The sequence below is a fragment of the Osmerus eperlanus genome, chromosome 16 (genome assembly GCF_963692335.1).
Source record: "Osmerus eperlanus chromosome 16, fOsmEpe2.1, whole genome shotgun sequence".
Lineage (NCBI taxonomy): Eukaryota > Metazoa > Chordata > Actinopteri > Osmeriformes > Osmeridae > Osmerus > Osmerus eperlanus.
This window is the reverse complement of record NC_085033.1, coordinates 4096116-4116208: the sequence shown is the minus strand read 5'-3', so window position 1 is coordinate 4116208 and position 20093 is coordinate 4096116. Positions and strand designations below refer to the sequence as shown.

Below are 20093 nucleotides of genomic sequence, written 5' to 3'. Positions count from 1 at the left end.
AATAGTTTCTCATCATTAAAAGAAACAACATATAAGAAATACTGATACACATTCAACATTTTGTTTTTATAATTGTTTATATTTTGTTTGTAACATTTGATGCAATATTATTTTTGTTGGAATGTTATCCGCTAAAGTTGGCTTTCCACAAAGTTTCATTGAATGTAGTCGGACAGTAATATACGGCGCAACAAGGATTTCCGGCCAGCTCACCTGCATCATCAAGTTTGAGAGGTTGCTGAAGATTTGAGTTTGCAACGTAGCTGGATAATTGGTGTTGACACAAACTGCAGTTTTTGAAGAAATACAAGCTACATAGTCATACCAAAATGGTTTTACTGACAATGGTTGCTCGTGTGGCGGACGGACTACTGCTTGCCGCGTCGATGCAAGAGGACGAACAGGTTTGAATAAAAAACTAGCTAGCTACTGCACCAGTGTTAACTACTACTGTACAGTAGCTAGTAGTATCACGAATATACCAACAGTAGTTGCTAACTTGTTTTACATTGTTAGCGGTCAAGCTAGGTCATTTATTTACTGAACAAAACGGTTTCTTATTCAGATTTTGTTTGTAAAGATTGTATATTTATTATAGTAAGTGACAAAATGTTGAAGAATGTTAGGCCACTTAACCTTGATTTCTCGTCAGTCAGGAAGAGACATGCAGCAGTACCAGAACCAGGCAAAGCAACTGTTTCGCAAACTCAACGCTCAAAGTCCCAACCGCTGTACCCTGGAGGCTGGGGCTGTGACTTTTCAGTAAGTTACTCCATTCAATACCCTACAATGAACCTCCATTCATAGATAAAAAGGAATTGCCAAAATGTAGTAACACGTTTAAAAAATATATTTCCAGTGTCAATACACCCACCTCTCATCTTAGTGGTGTATAAAGACAGACTGACTGGAGATGTAGACCCTCCCATATGCCCTGTAGAGTATCCACATGTTCGAGAGAAAAAAAAAAGGTGAAATGGCATTAGTCTCACTCCTAAGTCCTAACGTGTGTTTGTCTCCTCAGCTATGTGATAGAACATGGTGTGTGCTACCTGGCGTTGTGTGAAGCTGTATTTCCCAAGAGGATGGTTTTTGGATATCTGGAAGACCTTCAAGCAGAGTTCCACAATCAATATGGAAAAAAGGTCCCCACAGTTTCTCGGCCATACTCTTTCATTGAGTTTGGTGAGGATCCTTTCTCCTAAGAGCTCAGTCTTTAGATCCTAACTAAAGAATCAAACCGTATTTAAACACTCCCCTGTTCTAAGTTCTCATATTCTTAAGGAATCCACACAAGATTATTTGGATGCAAACCATCTCATATCCTTTCTTTAGACACATACATCCAGAAGACCAAGAAGTCGTACATTGACAGCAGGTCCAGGAGGAACCTGGGCGGCATCAACACAGAGCTGCAGGATGTGCAGAGGATCATGGTTGCTAACATTGAAGAGGTTCTACAGCGAGGAGAAGCCTTGTCAGGTAACTCAATGCTCAGGCATACAAGCTTTACCTAGGACCCAACAAACTAATAAAACCATCCTCGTTTGAGTGCAAGATTGATTGCTTCTCAATAGATGACTGCATTTAGGCACTACTGATCAGTGTAGTATTCTAAAATGATAATTTTGTCAATTCAGCTCTCGACTCCAAAGCCAGCAATCTGTCCAGCCTCTCAAAGAAATACCGCAGTGATGCCAAATACCTCAACACCCGTTCCACCTATGCCAAGATAGCAGCAGTGGGAGTCTTTTTCGTCACACTTGTTGTCTACATACGTTTCTGGTGGCTTTGATGGACTGAGAGAAGGGACATTCTAACCAACTGGTTTGATTTGTTAACAGTAAAACACAAGTTGCTAAGTGGATGTCTTGGGAGAAGGTGTGGCAATGTGTGCTGGGATAGAAGGGACATCTGTCTTTTGTTTTTAACTGTCATGTCTTGTCTCTGGAGCCTGTTCGATAAAGCGTGTTTACTGAATACGCCAGGCTTATGTTAGTTACTTTCCCTGACAAGCCTGGTTTAGTCGGTAAACTCACTTTATGGAACAGGCCCCTGGTCTTGTGTAAATGGATTCAAATACTGCCTTATGGTTTAGGTCAGCCTCTCTCAATCCAGGTCCTTGGGACCCCCTTCTCTGCATGTTTTGTGTTTCCCTCTTCCAACACACCTTATTGAAATAAATGAGTTGTTACCAGGCTTCTGCCGTGCTTGATAATGACCCAATTTGAATCATATGTGTTGAAATAGGGGAAACATCTAAAAAAGGCAGGGCAGGGGGTCAAAAGGACCTGGATTGAGAGGCTGCTTTAGATGAATGAAGGGAGGTGGGATCTGGGCACTCAGTGTTTCCATGTTTCCCATTTGCTGGAGCATAAAAGGGATACATGAATAAGCGTTATCTATGTTTACATGATGGGATGGAAATTCCTTTCAAAGCTATGCTGTGAAAGTTAATTCATATATGCAATGGTCTTAAGTATGAACCAATTTCTTATACCAAAAGTTTATTGTTTACATAATTTCCATAAAATGTAACTGTTGACAATTAAATTATATATTCAACCACTTCATTATTTTTCAGATTTGTACTATATATATACACAACTGTATGCAATCTGAATATTTCTGTGATCTTCATTCTCAAATCCCCTAAACCCACTCTCAAATATCCAAAGCTGTTCATACTTGAACATACAAGCTTCTTCACATTCCTCCACTCCATGATGAGAAATGAGCCGCTGGTTAACAGATCTACACCACAAGATCAAAGTCATCCCTCTGAAAAACAATGTGATATGTCAGAGCAGCCCAAAACTGGGTTTCAACATTTACCTTTGTAAATGTTATTCAATAATTATGCAATATGCTAACGTTTTCTTGCTTACAAAGGCATCTGCTAGGATATATGAGCATTGGTATTTATGACAAATTAACATGTGAGCTACTTAACAGATGACAATCTTCACTTGAGTAAGAATAACTTTATAGTATAAATAGGAAAAGTGAAGGAAAAATGGCATCCTCTGACCTCTTCGTTGTAGTTCATGACATGCTGTTTGATCTTGGAAGAGTCAACCCAAGTAACAAAGTCTTCCATATTTCTGAAAGTAAAGACAATAGTTTATTTATTAAAATATAAAATATAAATACAGCAGGTCAATTGGTCAGACCACTCACCTTGTGACAAGGAAGGCTGAGTCTGTGACAATCTCTGGTCCTACTCGCACATCTGAGAAACGCAGTCAAGAACACAACAACCCACAAACTTGCGACACCAGACATAACTTCACTTGTCAAGTGTACTTGAGGGTCACAACCCTGATCATTTTCATTCTGCCCATAAAGGATACGTCCCTGCTCAATAAATGTAATGGCGGTCGTCAGGTTCTGGGCCATACGTAGGCTTACCATTATGGTGGGCAGCCGCCTCCTTGGAACCATGGTCAATTGGGGAGGAAAGAGCAAAGATTGTACGAGCAAACGTCAATGCCTCCAACTATAATACTGCAGAGAGATGATAGGGCTTACAGGCTTGCCCACCTTTGACCAAATCATTTTCATGAACTGAAACCATTTGTGACTTAAGCATGTAAATGTGATCATAAAATATGTCAGCACTGCAGGCTTCACAAAGGTGTTATTTTGTGTGGTAATAACATTGTTTCTCCAGGACTTTTAGTACTGTATTTATTTCCCTAACCGCGATACAACACAGGTACTGATTTACCTGCAGAACGAAGAAGCTGTGACCTTCTCTGTGAGAGCCAGGTTCTGTTTGGTTGGGATCAGGCCGGTGCCATATCTTAGAATAGAGATTAATTTAAATCATTATTATTGGGTGGTAGTCAACACCGCCATTCTTGGCAAGAGAACATATTTTTATCCTTCCCCATGGTGAAACTCACAATTTCTCCAACAGTAAAGATGTACTATGGGCTCTGAACCCATCCTTCTCATCTAGATCACGGATCTTCTGGGCAAGCTCTCTGATATTACGACTCAACTTGTTGTACCTAAGGGAGATAAATTAACTAAATGACTTCCAAGTACTGGATAGAGACATGTATTACTCTCAATGTGTCACTTATCAATATCCAGCTTCATAAACATTCCCCTTGAGGTTTTACCGAGATGTGATAATACTGAATACGAATAAGAAACGCTAGAGAAAACCAGCCAGCTAAAGTTTCTCACTGTTACTGAGACCAAGGACCATGCACAAATGGCAGCTTAAACACAATCGATTGTAACAAAATGAAAAGATTAGTTTATATCGCCAACATACTACACGTTTGCTAGCTAAACGTCATCTTACTAGCTAGCTATACAGTAAAAATGTGAAAATGTCCGCATGCTCACTTTGTGTAATCTTCTCTCTTCTCGATATGATACTTTCGCAACACTTTCACCTCGTGTAGGTTGTTGTCTACTTCCCAGTTTATGAAATCGACTTTCTTCAAAAGCTTCTGCTCATGATATTTCAATTTACGAACCATTTCCCTAATATAGAAAGATTCAGCTAATAAAAACTAGAAACCACAAGATACACTTTACAGGAAGCACGTGTAAAAAAAAACAGCAGATCTCCTGTTGAGATATATCGCCGCCTATGCCTGTGGTGCAGTATTGTCACTGGTGCCATGAATCGCACCACCAAATATACATGGCAAAAATCTCGAGCCAATACAATATGCAAATATTTTATTGGCAAACTAATAATTTATACACTTCTTCGGTAGCTAAATTCTCAAATGTATTTCAACTCCACTTTTTAAGCACTCCTCCCACCCTGCAGGTGTCGCCAAACACACCCACTTTTACCAGTCTCAAAAGAAACTGTGCAGGTATAACTTTGTGAAAGGAATGACAAGTCATGAATTGAACTGTAGCGGTTGAACAGCTTCGCAGAAACGCTGTCTCAGTAGCGTAATTGCTGAAGTAGTACTGAAAAAAACCCTGAAACGACAGTAGAGGAGCGGCTGATACAGTAGAAGTTTGGAGGAAAACACAGAGGACCATCCATCTGATTCGTTTCTTTAATTCAAGACCACGTCCATTCCGTGATTAAATCATACAGGTAAATGCATAATGTATCCTGTCTGCTGTTCATGTACACTAAAATGTATAAAGTTGTATAGGCCTACTACTGTAGCCTAATGTATAAAAGACTGACAGCACCATTGATTTTGTGATGCACAGTGTTGCATTGCAGACAGGGACTGATGAAGGGTACTGTACTGTACTGTAAACATGATCATGTAAATCACTCGACAAGACTCGTTTACCTCCTTGTGCCTCTGGAAGGCTCAAACATAAATAAAAACTTTATTCACACAAAGTGAAACAAGTATTTACTATTGTGATCTGATGGCTTGCTTTAGTGGCTTTGATAACAAGGAATCAAGAAAAAAGCACGTTTCTCACATTGTCCAGCTCCTGCCTCACGCTACTTGCTGCGAAGCTTCTTGCGTCTTCGGAATGTTTAAAAAAAGTTAGATATTAATTCTTCAAGCCAACTCCTATGAAGGCTCAATGGCATCATCAACAGGTGTGGACTGGACAATGAGAGTGGGTGTATGATACTCCTTTGAGCTGAAGGAGGTGTGTTGTCTGGTCTGCACTCGTGGCACGCACCATTTGTGCCAATGACAAGCCAACTAGTTCCAAATGATCTGATTACCTTTGAGCACTTTTTTAACGTAATTTTCTTTTGTACTGCAATACAGAACATTTTAGCAAACTTAAAAGGCTGAATAGGTTCTGAAGAATGTATGAGTGCAATGCAGTAACTAGCTAAGTAGCCTGAGGCTATGAAAAATGTGTCTGCATTTCCTTGTGTGGGGATTTTTAAGGCAAAACGGAGTGAAGAGGGTTGTACAGGAAACCAAATAAGGGAACCACAATTTAAAACGACAGTTGTGAATGGTTCCACCAACCCAACTGGTGGCAAGACACAAAGTTATACACCATAAATAGCAAGTGGCTTTTCTTAGGAAGAGGAGGATCAGCGAGGGCATGCAGTGAGCAAGCAAGATGGTGGAGGGCCTAATTATTAGGTTGAATGCAGGCGTGGTGGAGAAAAGGTGTGGTCAGGGAAAGTGAGGCTGACTGCAGGTTGAAGTGGAAGGGAGGGTATGACAAGAACAGCAACAATGGCCCCATATCAGGTACCAAATTACCCTTTTCCCTGCACCATGTTCAGCACAAATAATTAGGCCTACGTGTTGTATGATTATCAAGCTTATGTGCTACACTACACCCCCCCCCCCCAGCACAGTCTTTTATGTGTGTGTGTGTGTGTGTGTTAACACAGTCAGAGATAATTCCATGGCTGGCTTTGAGCATGGGTCAGTCAAGAGAGATGGATTGATGATAATTATCAAAAGACTGAGTGTGTTTGTGTGAATGGATGAGGAATTCTTTCAGTCAACGAGAAGCTGGCAACTTGACAAGGAACCTTTGACTTTGCCTCTGGCTGTGTGTGTAAGTTGGTGGGACACTCCCACGAATAATGTCTTCTTCTGCTTGGTGCGCTCCTCCCTTGGAGACACACACACACACACAGAGAGGGCTTGTGTGTCAGTGACCCAGCAGCAGCCAGAGAGAGTCCACAAGGAGACCAGTGTGCCCCACACACCACACCTCTCTGTTCTCTCATCACTAACACGGCGAAACTTGCTCACTCCTGTTGAAAACTCGAAGGAGAGCATGCACGGGCCTCCGACCCATTTTCCTGTTTATATTCTAAAGACTATGAGCTCACATTTACTTTATGCGACTGCAAAGTGTTCCTATTAAAATGAAAGTTGCTCCCGACAGCTGTCAGTTAATTTGGACAGTACCTCTCACTGTGCGTTTTTATTTTCCTGAAGTAGCCTTATTGTACCAAAAGGGGTTCTTTGTTGTGACCTGTCAAAACTAGGAAGGCCTCCTGGGAACACTGAAATTGGGCCATGTTGTTGTGTAAATGGGATGATGTTCACTCAATGATATGGCCACCAATCCTTGAGAAAAAGAGTGAACACTGTTAGAGGTTAGAGACAATGACTGTAGAGTAGCTTACGTAAACAAACTCAAGTCAATGTGTGGGTGTTACCTGATAGCAAATAGCATAAACCTTACTATAGAAGCATATCCTTTTCCCATCCGGCTTCTAGTCCGCCTGCAGCAGGACAGGAGTGCCACTGGGAAGGTGACACGAATTCAGGAGTGACATCTCAACCCTCTAATAATGGTTTGTCTGTTTTGCTGTCTGTTTGGGGATTTGCGGTGGTGCTAAATATACTAGACTCCTCATAGAAGCAGTGAATATTGAGAAAATGTGTTTAGAAACTGAAGATGAAGTGAATGAGAATGTATTGGTGCTCGGCTGAATGTGTACTGTGGGAGTACTGAATGAATGTTAAATGTCTATGCTACTTATACTAAGAAGACGATCCATAACTTTGTACAGTTTTTTGTCATATCTGCAGCACCTTGAAATATGAACAATTAACATTGAAGTATGTGAATTGAACCATTCATTTGATCCTTGTTTTTCTCCTGTATTTTCTATATGCACTTTCCACATTTCGCTTTGGATAAAAGCATCTGTGAAAAATGACTACATTGTAAATGTAATGTTCCATTCAGGACAAGCTCATCCATATGTCTTTTTGTACTGTGTTAAGTAGGTTTTGTCTAACCACTTTGCTAACCATTTTATATGTATATGAATTTCCTCAGAATTTAAGTCTGAGGAACCATTGGTTTAGTAGAGAATGAGGACAAAAGTTTACATGGATCACATACCTTATCTGTCTAATGTTTTTTAATTGTTTGCTCATCAACTGTTTGATTTAAAATTGTTAGTCTCGCAACTTTATGAAATGACTGTCTTCCATAGTCTGTTATTGTGTTTCCCCTACAGTCTGGGTTTTCTGCCTTGGTCTTGGCCCCTGCCTCGAAGGAGGCCTCTTCTGTCGCATCCATGTTGCCACCTGCATCTTCCTCCAGGCTGAAGTACCTGTCCCTGGGGGTGCTGGTCTTCCAGACGACTTCCCTGGTCCTGACCATGCGCTTCTCCCGCAAGCTGCAGGTCGAGGGCCCGCTGTACCTGGCCTCCTCCGCCGTAGTCTCCGCCGAGCTGCTCAAAATCCTCCTCTGCACCCTGCTTGTCTTCAAGGAACACAGTGAGCCTTGGTGACTGTCTGTCTATCTGTCTGCCTGCTTGGGGGGGGAGTCTCCTCTCACACGATCTCTCTCTCTGTCTCTCATTCTCAGGCTTCAGTGTGCGGGCTCTGAATCGCATGATGAAGGAGGAGATCTTGAACAAGCCCATGGAGACGTTGAAGCTGGCGATCCCCTCTGGGATCTACACGCTCCAGAACAACCTGCTGTACGTTGCCCTTTCCAACCTGGACGCAGCCACTTACCAGGTGACTTACCAGCTGAAGATCCTGACCACGGCCCTGTTCTCTGTGTCCATGCTGGGGAAGAATCTTGGTATCTACCAGTGGCTGTCCCTGCTCATCCTCATGGCTGGAATCGCTCTTGTACAGGTGATGCACTTTACTGTAAACAAAGCAAACCTCTCACCCCGGTTAGCAAATTTTCCAATGTTATGAGTTGCTGTACCTGCAATGTAATTCTGTTTTTGTGGCTATGTGTTTGGGTTTGCAGTGGCCTACAGAGTCTCTGGGAATTCCAGAGCAGAAGGTTTTGTCCGCAGGCTCCCAGTTTGTGGGGGTGGTGGCCGTCCTGGTCGCCTGTGTCTCCAGCGGCTTTGCGGGAGTCTACTTTGAAAAGATCCTCAAGGAGACCAAACAGAGCGTTTGGATCCGAAACATCCAACTAGGTCAGCAGCACCCATGATGCCCTGTGTGTCTCACGCTTTTGTGTTGTCAACTTCCTCTCGCACTGCTGAAGCTGTGACGTTTCTTAGCATAAACGGAACTTGTGAACTCAATTTGAGGCCAAAACTAGCTTGACGTTTTTCAACTGCACTAACCTGCCAGCCTAACCCTAACCATTGTTATAAACAAATTGTAATAAGAAATGTTATCCCGATCCTGTACAGGCTTGTTTGGTTTGGTGTTTGGTCTCTTTGGCGTGTTTGTGTATGATGGAGAGAGGGTGCAGGAGTCCGGGATGTTCCAAGGCTACAACAGCCTTACCTGCACAGTTGTGGCCTTACAGGTTGGTCCGTTAAACACCTGTCGTACCCCCTCTTGTCTGTTGGTATACGGATTATGCATGACTATGATTTCTTATTTGATTGTTGCCTCATTTGTGTGCTTTGTGTCAGGCTCTTGGAGGACTGGTCATAGCAGCTGTCATTAAGTATGCAGACAATATCCTGAAAGGGTTTGCCACGTCCCTCTCAATCATCCTCTCAACCCTCATCTCTTACTTCTGGTTGCAGGACTTTGACCCCACCAGGTATACACATATGGGCACTTGCACACTGACAAAGCGCTACTATGGCATTACAGGTATTGAGTGGGTTGAAAAGCTGTAACACAGTAATGGACAAATAAAACACTTTAACCCTGACCCTAACCTAGTTTGTAAAAAGACAACACCAAGATGTCCCTATACTGTCTGTCTACATATGAATTATTAAAAGATCATGGCCAGGTAAAATGTAAAAAACTAAATCTTTTTTCTTTCCCATCTCAGTGTGTTCTTCCTGGGCGCCATTCTTGTCATTGCTGCCACCTTCCTCTACGGCTATGAGCCCTCTTCCAAGCCCCTCTGAATCAGGGGGAGCGTTGCGAGGGGGAGACCCAGAGCTGACCAACCCAGAGCATAGGGAGCATGTGAAGGCAATATAGAGAAAGGCGGAACAATTTACAAAATTAAGGGAATTTATCAACACTGCAAACCTCACAGGATTAAAGATGGAGCAGAAGGACATATGAATGTGCTACAGACATTCACCTCGGTGGAGGAGAAGGACCTAGCAGTAGGAAGCCGCTCTGGCCTGTACGGGTACAGCACATTGCTACTGCTCTGTCACACGACAGAGCCAAGCAGACTGGAACATGACTTCAAGATTTCTGATCAATGTGAAAGCTTTTTGGGGGAGTTCTGTGCAATCTCCTATTATGTACTCTACATAGAGAAATTATGTTACCTTTGTGCAACTGAAACCCACACGATCAAGGCCGGATCTACCATATGGGCAATCTGGGCACATGCCCAGGGGCCCTTGGGCATAGAGGTGCCCTCCGTGATCGGATAATTATTAATATTCTGTATTTTTTGGGGCTAAATAAAAACAGTCTACAGAAGACTTGCTTGGCCCTTGATCTTTACATTTAGTAGACGCTCTTATCCAGAGCGACCTACAGTAAGTACAGGGACATTCTCCCCGAGGCAAGTAGGGTGAAGTGCCTTGCCCAAGGACACAACGTCATTTAGCACGGCCGGGAATTGAACTGGCAACCTTCAGATTACTAGCCCGCTTCCCTAACCGCTCAGCCACCTGACTCCAAAATCATCAATGATCTTGATGATTAACCAATTAAAATTAAATAAACGTTGTAATAAAATGAAGTATATAAAATATAAATTAAGTATTATGATCTGGGGGGAGGGGAGGGCACATGAGCTTCAGTGCCCAGGGGCCCTTTGGGGTACTAATCTGGCCTTGTACACAATAACACAAAACCTGGTTAAAAGTGGGGAGATGGGTGAGAAATGTGAATTAACATTGCGTGTAAGTGGAAACGTTTAAATTCAGCTTTGTACTTGTATTTATGAGACACTAACACACACACACAGATGTAGTCAGCTGAACCTAAAGCTGTTACAAGAGCTCACTATATGAAGGGCTAAGCCTACCAATAACCCCTCACCTTTGATAGCAATCAATAAAGCTTTGTTAGGGCATACATGTAGGTATTGCAGGGACCTTTGAGAATGAAAAAAAATCACTGCCAATGTTACTGTCTTAATCATTTAAATAATATATTAAATCATATATCTAAATTATGTTTGGGAAAGGGGTATGATAGTAAGAATTTGTTAAATGAATAATAAGGGGCATTAATGAGGCCTTGGTGCTCCATACAAGATCAAATCCTGTTCAGTTTAGCATGTGTAGCTGCAGCTAGCGGAGCTATAAGGTAATGCATATTTGCTGCAAAGAGGAAGGCACTGTAAGGATGTGAGAAGATGCTGAATGTCTTTTTTTTTATCACTGACAAGGACACACACTTGTTTTCTGACCTTCCTACTCATTATCTGCCCACTCATATCAAAAGAGCACATCCAATTACTGTTGGGGAAAACATATTTCAAATGAAAACAGAAATAAATGAAACTGTTGTTTAAAACATGTACTACCCTACTTAACTTCAAAGTGAGACGGATGGATGGAGTTGAGTCATAAAATGATTGCTTGTGAATGTTTTTGCTTTGTCTGGTTCCTGTTTAACTGAACTCTGATGAACCAAACCTGTCACTATGGCAACCCAACACTAGTGAGGTTCTTGCATTGTTTTTTTTGACACACTCTATTCTAATTTATTTGTATGTGTGTTAGGGAACTAAGTAGCATTTCCCCCAAGAAGGACAAACCTAAATATAAATGATAAGGAAAAGGCAGTTTGGGGAAAAGGAAAGAACAGCTATACGTATTTCACCCGCTTGTGTTTTTTCTCATCCATCAGACCTCTGTCCTCTTGGTGTTTAGATGCATGCATGGATTGGGAAGGGGATGAGAGAGCAGGAAACTAGAAAGAGAAGACAGATGGAAAGGTGAAGACTGAACCTGTAGAGAAGCACAGATGGATGATGAGTCATGTGACATGTGTTGTATGGTAGGGGTGGGTGCCCCCCCCCCCCCCACACACACACACACCCTTGGTATGAACCCTCTGGTCCTGATCACTGTCATGGTACAAGGTGGCCCTGTTCCAATCCAATCATTTGCCTTTCCACAATACAACCCTATGCCAAATAATTTCCATGACCATTAATCCAAGACCTGTAATGATAAAAGGCAATATATCTACTTGTAGACTTTTCACTACATTGGTGATTGTGACAGAGCTACAGCATAACTTATCAACAGATCAGTCTAAAAAAGATGACAAAGGCCCCCATATCTTTTCAGACCTTTATCCCAAGTGGATGCTCTTAATACAATCTGACTGTGCAAGTTGATCTTAAACTTAAAGTGTGTTTATATAATATAAGTCTCTATTGACATTTTTTTTATGTAGCCTTTTGACATATGAGATTTAAAGGCCATGTCCATAATTGGCACTGAGGAGGGTTTTACAGCTTGCAGGATATCATGGCCTGTGAAAATTGGACATTCAATGTCCTTGTCTATCAGCTTTTCAGCCTCTCACAGACAGTTTTCTCTCTCATGCAATAAAATCTACAGTTGGATGCGGGATGCAGTTCTCTTTATGGTCCTCAGCATTGAAACTCAGATAGCACAGCAGAGACAAAGTCCAACAACAGGTAAGACCACTGATTTGGCTTCGATTCAGAAGCTATGGAACTTGAGTGCACAAGTGAGGCAGAACAAAAATAGTCTGGCTCATTAAAAACTCTGATGCAGTTCCATCTCCAACACCAATCTGTCTTGGTTAATGCCCGACACTTCACCGTGGCACTTCCAGTTCTGTGGAAACCCCACTGGATAGTCAACGTGACTGACTGGAGGTAAGGGAACAACACTTGCGGGAAGTTCATTCCGCCTTTGACGTCGGCTAAACCTTAAATATTTTATTAATTCACAGTTTCTCTGGAGGTGCAGTACTTTTGATCTTATTTTGGCGGTATAACCACTAAGGGCGCCCCTCTCCGGGGCCTCCACATCAACACCTGGGCGTCATTGGCGTTGGGCCGGCCCAGGGCGTTAGGGGGGATGGGCTCCTGGTAGTTGAGGATGTGGGGCTGCTCCTGGTGTGGCCGACCAACCAGAGAGGCCCGGGAGCCCAGGGGCATGTCAGGGTCCACGGCAATGTCCACCCGCATCCTCCAACGCACCGTCTGCAACACGATTCGCTCCTGCAGGAACACATCGAGGATTGAAAGTGATCTTTTGGATCAATGACAACAGGTATGTGAAAAGTGAAAAAAAATGAATAAAGAAGAAAGAAAAAGAAAAAAAGTGAAAAGAGAGAAAGGACTGTTGGTTACCTTAGTGACCGAGTTCATAGCCACTAGCCATGTGATGAAACTCTGGTCTCTGGTGATGTGAGACAACATGGGTGTGTTGCTGTTGCTGATGGGCACAGCCCAGGTCACACTGGGGTAGAAGTTGTCATTCATGCTGACTGTCAGTCTTGAAGGCTTGGAGGTGGGGCCTGTCAGGGTGACAGTCTCGGTGGTGTTGCCGTACCAGGGGTAGCTGACCCCATCAGAGTCACTGATAGCCTTGACCCGGCCTTCACGGAGTTCTGGTAACTCCCAGCTGGACCTGAGGCAAGGGACGGCGGCACCATCAAATCAAGAGAAAACATTAAACCAAACCATGTACTCACTGCCTGTTTTCTATTTGCAAACCATATCACATGCAAATGAACTTAATCCCATGTGTGTGTGTGACTGACAAGAGTTCGAGGGGAAGAGAGAGAAGGAGAGAGAGATAAAGAAAGATGTGCCAGAGGCACAGAGAGACAGGCAGACTGAGTGGCACCAACTTGACTGATGACTCTGACTACTCAGAACTTACATGCCAATGTCACCATATGTATTGTAGAACTCCATCTGTGTACAAGCCTGGATCCAGCCCACCACCCAAGTCTCATTTCGGGGCACCGGAGGCATCACGATCCCTGCGGAGGCCCTGAAGTAAGGTGTCTTGTAGCGTAGCACAATGGGCGAGTTCTCCTCAATGACAGTTGGACACTGATCAATAGAGGCTGATACCTCGTACACAACAATGTTCTCCCGTCTGATACGCGGCTTACATGCGATGCTCTGAATGCAGCCCATGGTGCTGACGAGTAGCAGAGTAAGCAGAACCAGAGGGAGCAAATGAGACCTGGCCAGTATGGACATCAGTCCCTTTCGAATTCCACTCAGTCTGAGGAGCAGATCAATCTTTTAATTGCCCATCATAGATGTGCTCAAATGCTTGGTTGTAGGCAAAACGAAATAGAGGCAGCATTTTGAAAACAAACATAAAGCCGAACATTCGATCAAATATAAAAACAGCCACAGCGATTGTTTTCAAGCGTTTGTCGTGGTAAAATTGGACGGTAAGAAGTGAAGAATGCCGTGGAAAGTGAGGGGAAGGTAGACTGAACAACTCCCTGCAGCCTTCCCCCGATACGTCTGTTCAGTGCCGCACTGCCCTTGGTGCTTGTCCCCAGTAACTGCGATTCGGCCTCCCCTGGGCTGCTTCCCTGCCGTTGCTTCGGCGTCCCCCTTCCTCTTTGAGTCCACGCGTCCGGCTGCAGGTCGGTGCCCCTTGATCCTGGTCCTTCGGCTCTGCGTTGTCATGTCAGTGGCGACGGAGAAGCAGGTTTGTCAGTTGTGTTCGGTTGCCTTTGTTTAGATGGCTTGCATTAACCTATATTTTTTAGGCGCCCTTAGAGCACCAGGCAAGGCAATACGTTATCATTGGCTAATCCAGCCTATGGCTCATAAGGCTTCTTAAACCCCCAAAACTACATTAAACATGCATTAGCACAAAATATATCTCGGGTTTTACCCTGAAACAGTCTACATTTCAATGTTCTTACTCAAGTGTAGTCCCTTTAAGATCAATTGTCCAGGAGATGCATGAATGGTGCATCGTGAATGGTGAGAGGAAGCGAGATACATAAATATGCAAAAAGACAATAATAGCCTACCAAGACGTTCAATCATTCCTGTTCATGCCGGCAAGTAGCCTACTATCCGTGTATTTATAATCGACTGAATGAATACAAATCCTTTCTTTCTTGTTTGGTGGCATATCTTTTTTTCTGAAAGGACACTGTCGCTGTCCACTTTGGTCAGGTGCTGATGCTGTGAAGATAGACAGTTAGCTACCAGTAGGGAGAGGCATCACCCGACCCCTGCATTGAAAAAACAAGTGCATGTGGGCGTGATTTACAACCTATGAACATGGCCTCTGCTTTTCCATTGGTAGAAAGTGGTCACGTCATTAGCGGATGTGGCGTTACATGCTCGGCGGACTTCCGTATGACACGCACTCACCGGTCATTCAACCAGTTTTAGGACTCGCAACTGAGTCGTTTAGCGTTTGTATTTTGTGTTGTCTTCTAGTTTTGGTTTATGATTTTTTGTTTACTGAGAACCTTATCCCAGAAGGTGCCTAACGTTGTGAGCAGGGTCGCATTGATGATGAAGCCGCAGGTTGTTTTCGTGTTGGGCGGGCCTGGCGCTGGGAAAGGGACTCAGTGCACCAGAATCGTAGAGGTAGGAGGCAGAACAATGAAAAGAGACAAATTATACACCGTGTGGTTAAAAAGACACACACGTTACTTAACTGTCGATTTTCAAAGATCTGCAGTTATTCTCTCAGGCATCTATCCAACGGGGTTGAATATTTGTGCTAACTTCCGGTTGTCCTCTAAAATGAACCCATGCAGTGTTAGGCATAGCTTCCTACAATTTACAAAGCAATTGAGCCAAACCAAAGCTACCTAGCTAACTAAATATGTCCATTATCAATACTATCGCAGAAGGCTGAAGAAGCTTTGGATCTTTAAATGCCCTAGTCATCTTTGTACATCTGGTAAAGACAGCTTAAACGATAATGATATTTAATTGTATTATGTCAATAGTGTAGTCCATAGTACTTATAACAAATACTGATAAAATCACCATAGAGTAGTCATGACTCATGACACAGCATTAACCTTTAACACACTTGGAACAAAGGTCTTCCTCATTGTGGTGATTAATAGTAATACACACCAACAAAATGTGTATGTGGCACTCTTGTCTTAGCTAGCAGACTGTTTATTCTTTCCCTGTTAAAAGCAAATCGATGACAGCAATTGTTTTCTCTACCTGCGTTTGTTGTGGCTTCATACCAGGCACAAACTAGTTTGTGGTGCGATTAGTACCTCTCAGCAAATGGAAGAAGGCATGTTCATGATGAATAGTTAATAATAAATGAATCACTGTTAATATTAATTTGATCATTTAGGATGATCAATGTACAATGCCCATAAGCATTGCATATGACGTGTCATAAAAGTCTGCAAGAAAATCAAGCAAACAGTTTGATCAAATGGAACTTTTGAACTGGTATTATGGTGAAAATAGTATCTGTATTTTCTATGATATGCATTGTGCTGTGCTGACAGTCTTACAAATTAATCAATAAGGGGAAATTCTTGAAAATCTATACCAGGTGCATACCACATTACAGTATGATAATGATCTCTCACCAAGTGGAGCTATATTTACTTAGAACAGGTAGTAGATTTGACAGTTTGTGTCCCAAACAAACAAAGCCGCTTTCTCGAACTCTGTGCCGTTTAGATGTCGCTAAATATTGAGCAAGCATCCTGTTTGCCACCTGCTTTGTGCTTAAACCTGAATAACACCTGTAAGTCTCCATTCCTTCAGATCAAACCAGCTGATAAGTAAAAGGGCACAGGCAACAATGTGCTGGCTCACATTTTTCAGTTTTTCACATTTTAATATGGTCAAATGGCAATACACTTTTTCCATATCCAGCGGTGTGGCAACAGGACAGTGGCCTTATAATCATTTGAGTCTAAGACTCTGATGAGACTCCTTCTCAATCCAGAATTACAGCTACACCCACTTGTCAGCGGGGGACCTGCTCAGAGCAGAACGGGGCCGAGAGGGCTCTGAGTTTGGACAGCTCATCGACAGCTACATCAAAGAGGGCAAAATTGTTCCCGTTGAGATCACCATTAACCTACTTCGGAAGGTATGCAACAACTTCAGGTACTGCTTTCGAAAATGTGTGTTGGCATTCCAATGTCATTTTCAAATGTCTGCTTGTCCCTGTTGCAGGGATGTTTGCTTGATGTTAAGTTGTGGAGGTTACCAGTCACCTCATGGTCTCTGTTAAACGGTCTTGTATTTCCCCGGTATAGGGGTCAGGCTCAAGGCTGGTGTTGATGCTTTTCCTCACTCTTGTGCTCAGGCTATGGAGGAGACCATACAGGTAGACGATAAGAAGTTCCGCTTCCTCATCGACGGCTTTCCCCGAAACAAAGACAACCTACAGGGATGGACCGCCGTCATGGACGGAAAGGCGGACGTCAAATTTGTGCTCTTTTTCGACTGCAGCAACGAGGTCGTTTCCGCCGATTTCTTCCACAGTTCTGTTCCGTACTCTCTTCTATTCTAATTGGGTCAAGGAGCTACAACATGTAGGGGTTTGCCGTCCCAGAGAGGGACAATGTCTTGGACGAGGGACTTTCAGTGTCCTTTCGACATGTCAGTGATGGCGGAGTGTGATGTTGTCTGCAGGTTTGCATCGACCGGTGTCTCGAGAGGGGCAAGAGCAGCGGGCGCACGGACGACAACAGAGACAGCCTGGAGAAGCGGTGAGTCATTGTCCTCCCCCACGACCTCCTCTCTTTCCTAGCTAGCTCGCCACTATTGTCCTTCACACTCGAGGTACACCGTAGCCCCAGTTTGTGACCCATTTTTGGGTGTCTTCTGAGCCGGAGCGTGCCCTGTGGGCTAGCTGGCCCCGTTCATTTGCCTTTCCTTCTCTCCTCTGCTATTGCAGGATCCAGACCTACCTGCAGTCGACCCGGCCGATCATCGACCAGTATGAGAAGCATGGCAAGGTGCGCACCGTGGACGCCTCCCGCGGTGTGGACGAGGTGAGAGCTGCATGGGAGACTGTTAAGGAGTCCGTTTCTGTTCAGGTGGATTTGGGGATTTTTCCGTTCTGTTGGATTTTCTATTGAAACAAAGTCTCCACCTCTCTGTCTCCATCTTCCTCTCTCTCTCTCTCTCTCTCTCTCTCTCTCTCTCTCTCTCTCTCTCTCTCTCTCTCTCTCTCTCTCTCTCTCTCTCTCTCTCTCTCTCTCTCTCTCTCTCTCTGTCTCTCTCTGTCTCTGTCTCTGTCTCTGTCTCTGTCTCTCTCTCTCTGTCTCTCTCTCTCTGTCTCTCTCTCTGTCTCTCTACCTCTCTTCTTTCTCTTTGTCTCTCGCTCTCAGGTGTTTTCTGATGTAAAAGCCATCCTGGACAAGGAAGGTTGACTGCCAACTGCCAATAACTGTACCATTTGCTGTCAACTTTTAGTTATCTTTTTATCAACTACAGCTACACTATGCTAGTCAGTTTATTGGTCCAGTCATATTACCTTTTCCATTTTTTACGTATGTCTGTGTACAGTATGTGTACAGAATGTATGAAGATGATTGTGTGTTAGAGGTAGAATAATGCTGATTTCGACAAATCTCTGCTTGTTATCCAGGATCATTATGTTTAGAGTGGAGGAAGGTCACCATGGTGGTTGGATATCCATAGCCAAACCTGTCATACTAGTTGGAAACCTTTGCAAAGGAAAAGGAAGTACCTAAGTAGGAATGCGCTAAGCTTGATGTGGCACCTATTTCACCTAGGAATACAGTACTGTACTTGAACAGTAATAGCATTTATTGTTCTGTGCAGTGTCACAACTTGATCTAGCTTCAAGGCAAGCAACTGTTTTTACAGACCAGCTGGCTGTTTTCTGCAATAGAAAGACACGGGAAGGAAGCCTCCTGTTTAAATCCAGAGAGTTGTACATACTCCTCAGGACACAGTGACACTATAGCTCACAGGCTCTCACTATGTCTATTAAATTACGTTAAACTTGTCTCCTCTTGGGTGAAATATCAAATCATTGAAATCTCCCCCGGAGATCTCCTGACACAAATTCAAAGACAGTAGAGGAAGCAGATACATAAAAGACAACGCCAAATGTTTTATCACATTCATGTAGGTATGTGTTGGTATACCTATTTTCAAATCTTAAGGCTCCTTTGGGACTATTCTGTGTCATGTTGAGTTAGTGTATGTTGAACCAGAAGACTTATCACAATGTGTGATGAAGGGGCGCACAAAGATCTGCTCTGACCTTTTTGCTGCTACTTATGTTACATCATTGATGGTCAAAAAAGGACCAGTTTTGACAAATCTGAAATGTATTTAATGTGATCAAGGATATAAAATATACAGAAAGCACATGAACGACCGTCCTACTTGTGTACATTCTTCGTTCTCTTTTACTGTGATTCAATAAACACCTTTTTCCGGTCCATTTGGATTCTCTAAAGTCAAGGATATGACATGAGTAACAGTGATGTGTAGAGAAGCATATTTTCATCTATTCAATAATGATTAATTAAAGGTTACCTTAAAAGGGCGAGGAAGTAATGCCTTTCTCAAAGAGCTGTTTTCAATTTGTTGACCAGCAGAGGGCAGGCCAGATCGACACTACGTTCTACAGCAGAATGCCTTAGCAATGCAGACCTATTCATAATGTGTTCCACTCTGACTACAATGGTATTTATTTTTAAAAGCCACTAGTTTTGACAACCGTGAGTTACACCGTAACAATATTTCGCCTCAATGACTGTCTCTGTATGGCTTTGGGCATGGTGGTGCATGTAAAGGGAAAACTGAGGTGAAAGGTGAAACAGAGTCTGCATACAGAATACAACCTGTACGTGTCATCCTACGTTGACATGTTCAACCTCTATTAAAGCATTTAAAAATGACCAACCTCTGTTGTACATGGTAAGGAATGTCAGCGTAATGTCACAATCCCGTTCAAAGTCAAGGACGGCAGGCCAAAGGTCACAAATCTGGTGTGGATTTCTTTGGAATGGTTGTCAGAGGGTCATTTGTAGTATCCCTGTGGTCATGGGACCTAGAACCTGGAAAGACGTCAGAGTGAAACCCCATATGTGTTGGTCATTCCTTGGCCAGTGTAGCAAAGTTAAGTTAGGTGTCCCCCCCGAGCCTCATTAACCTAGAGCAGGCCCTGTGAGGTCCAAGGTGAGAGTTACAAGAAATATATTGGGGGTTTTTGAGAGCAGGGCTGTTGGGTCCAAAATATTCCAGGCTAAGGTAAGAGTTGGTTCTTCTAAAAACCTCTGATACCGAGGTCATTGTCATTTGTTTAAATAATGACTTGAACATGG

General features: G+C 43.1%; 5 protein-coding genes across 11 annotated transcripts; 3 read left to right on the top strand and 2 right to left on the bottom strand.

Annotated features, from left to right (window-relative positions):
- The first annotated feature begins 204 nt into the window (after positions 1-204).
- sec22ba (SEC22 homolog B, vesicle trafficking protein a) lies at positions 205-2568 on the top strand. 2 transcript variants are annotated; one of them, XM_062480674.1, is made up of 5 exons: positions 205-404; positions 653-762; positions 1025-1185; positions 1336-1482; positions 1641-2568. In XM_062480674.1, the coding sequence occupies exons 1-5, from the start codon at positions 330-332 to the stop codon at positions 1793-1795; spliced, it is 648 nt and encodes a 215-aa protein (XP_062336658.1). In that variant the 5' UTR covers positions 205-329; the 3' UTR covers positions 1796-2568. The 2 variants fall into 2 exon arrangements, with proteins under 2 accessions (XP_062336658.1, XP_062336659.1); XM_062480675.1 differs by having other exon boundaries at positions 262-404; positions 657-762.
- Positions 2481-4578, bottom strand: imp3 (IMP U3 small nucleolar ribonucleoprotein 3). The gene is made up of 7 exons (XM_062480676.1): positions 4363-4578; positions 3909-4016; positions 3731-3805; positions 3354-3433; positions 3181-3232; positions 3032-3104; positions 2481-2781 (listed from the first exon to the last, which is right to left on the bottom strand). The coding sequence occupies exons 1-7, from the start codon at positions 4497-4499 to the stop codon at positions 2755-2757; spliced, it is 552 nt and encodes a 183-aa protein (XP_062336660.1). The 5' UTR covers positions 4500-4578; the 3' UTR covers positions 2481-2754.
- Positions 4579-4928: 350 nt separating this feature from the next.
- Positions 4929-10484, top strand: slc35a3b (solute carrier family 35 member A3b). Of its 3 annotated transcripts, none has more exons than XM_062480673.1 (7): positions 4929-5080; positions 7913-8174; positions 8266-8543; positions 8665-8839; positions 9062-9180; positions 9290-9423; positions 9664-10482. In XM_062480673.1, the coding sequence occupies exons 2-7, from the start codon at positions 7973-7975 to the stop codon at positions 9740-9742; spliced, it is 987 nt and encodes a 328-aa protein (XP_062336657.1). In that variant the 5' UTR covers positions 4929-5080; positions 7913-7972; the 3' UTR covers positions 9743-10482. The 3 variants fall into 3 exon arrangements, with proteins under 3 accessions (XP_062336657.1, XP_062336655.1, XP_062336656.1); XM_062480671.1 differs by lacking the exon at positions 4929-5080 and adding an exon at positions 6114-6170 and having other exon boundaries at positions 9664-10484; XM_062480672.1 differs by lacking the exon at positions 4929-5080 and adding an exon at positions 7141-7237 and having other exon boundaries at positions 9664-10483.
- Positions 10485-12108: 1624 nt separating this feature from the next.
- fam78ba (family with sequence similarity 78 member Ba) lies at positions 12109-15006 on the bottom strand. 4 transcript variants are annotated; one of them, XM_062481170.1, is made up of 4 exons: positions 14808-15006; positions 13682-13784; positions 13147-13426; positions 12109-13014 (listed from the first exon to the last, which is right to left on the bottom strand). In XM_062481170.1, exons 1-4 carry the CDS (start codon positions 14821-14823, stop codon positions 12772-12774), a joined length of 642 nt encoding a protein of 213 aa, XP_062337154.1. In that variant the 5' UTR covers positions 14824-15006; the 3' UTR covers positions 12109-12771. The 4 variants fall into 4 exon arrangements, with proteins under 4 accessions (XP_062337154.1, XP_062337153.1, XP_062337155.1 ...); XM_062481169.1 differs by having other exon boundaries at positions 13682-14442; positions 14808-15005; XM_062481171.1 differs by lacking the exon at positions 13682-13784 and having other exon boundaries at positions 14808-15002.
- Positions 15007-15113: 107 nt separating this feature from the next.
- Positions 15114-19133, top strand: cmpk (cytidylate kinase). Its single transcript, XM_062481672.1, has 6 exons — positions 15114-15378; positions 16724-16870; positions 17090-17242; positions 17419-17495; positions 17684-17780; positions 18120-19133. The coding sequence occupies exons 1-6, from the start codon at positions 15235-15237 to the stop codon at positions 18159-18161; spliced, it is 660 nt and encodes a 219-aa protein (XP_062337656.1). The 5' UTR covers positions 15114-15234; the 3' UTR covers positions 18162-19133.
- Positions 19134-20093: the final 960 nt, after the last annotated feature.

Bases quoted from the DNA above. Each gene is read 5' to 3' on its own strand.
- sec22ba (XM_062480674.1), top strand. From the start codon at position 330: ATGGTTTTACTGACAATGGTTGCTCGTGTGGCGGACGGACTACTGCTT. The intron at 405-652 runs GTTTGAATAAAA...ATTTCTCGTCAG, and splicing joins CGATGCAAGAGGACGAACAG to TCAGGAAGAGACATGCAGCA. The intron at 763-1,024 runs GTAAGTTACTCC...TTGTCTCCTCAG, and splicing joins GCTGGGGCTGTGACTTTTCA to CTATGTGATAGAACATGGTG.
- imp3 (XM_062480676.1), bottom strand. From the start codon at position 4,499: ATGGTTCGTAAATTGAAATATCATGAGCAGAAGCTTTTGAAGAAAGTC. The intron at 3,434-3,730 runs GTAAATCAGTAC...CATGGTTCCAAG, and splicing joins ACAGCTTCTTCGTTCTGCAG to GAGGCGGCTGCCCACCATAA. The intron at 2,782-3,031 runs GTCAGAGGATGC...ATTGTTTTTCAG, and splicing joins TCATGAACTACAACGAAGAG to AGGGATGACTTTGATCTTGT.
- slc35a3b (XM_062480671.1), top strand. From the start codon at position 6,138: ATGACAAGAACAGCAACAATGGCCCCATATCAG. The intron at 6,171-7,912 runs GTACCAAATTAC...TTTCCCCTACAG, and splicing joins CAACAATGGCCCCATATCAG to TCTGGGTTTTCTGCCTTGGT. The intron at 8,840-9,061 runs GTCAGCAGCACC...GATCCTGTACAG, and splicing joins GATCCGAAACATCCAACTAG to GCTTGTTTGGTTTGGTGTTT.
- fam78ba (XM_062481169.1), bottom strand. From the start codon at position 14,010: ATGTCCATACTGGCCAGGTCTCATTTGCTCCCTCTGGTTCTGCTTACT. The intron at 13,427-13,681 runs GTAAGTTCTGAG...CCCTTGCCTCAG, and splicing joins ACATATGGTGACATTGGCAT to GTCCAGCTGGGAGTTACCAG. The intron at 13,015-13,146 runs GTAACCAACAGT...GTGTTCCTGCAG, and splicing joins CTATGAACTCGGTCACTAAG to GAGCGAATCGTGTTGCAGAC.
- cmpk (XM_062481672.1), top strand. From the start codon at position 15,235: ATGATTTTTTGTTTACTGAGAACCTTATCCCAGAAGGTGCCTAACGTT. The intron at 17,243-17,418 runs GTCGTTTCCGCC...TGTTGTCTGCAG, and splicing joins TTTTCGACTGCAGCAACGAG to GTTTGCATCGACCGGTGTCT. The intron at 17,781-18,119 runs GTGAGAGCTGCA...TCTCGCTCTCAG, and splicing joins CCTCCCGCGGTGTGGACGAG to GTGTTTTCTGATGTAAAAGC.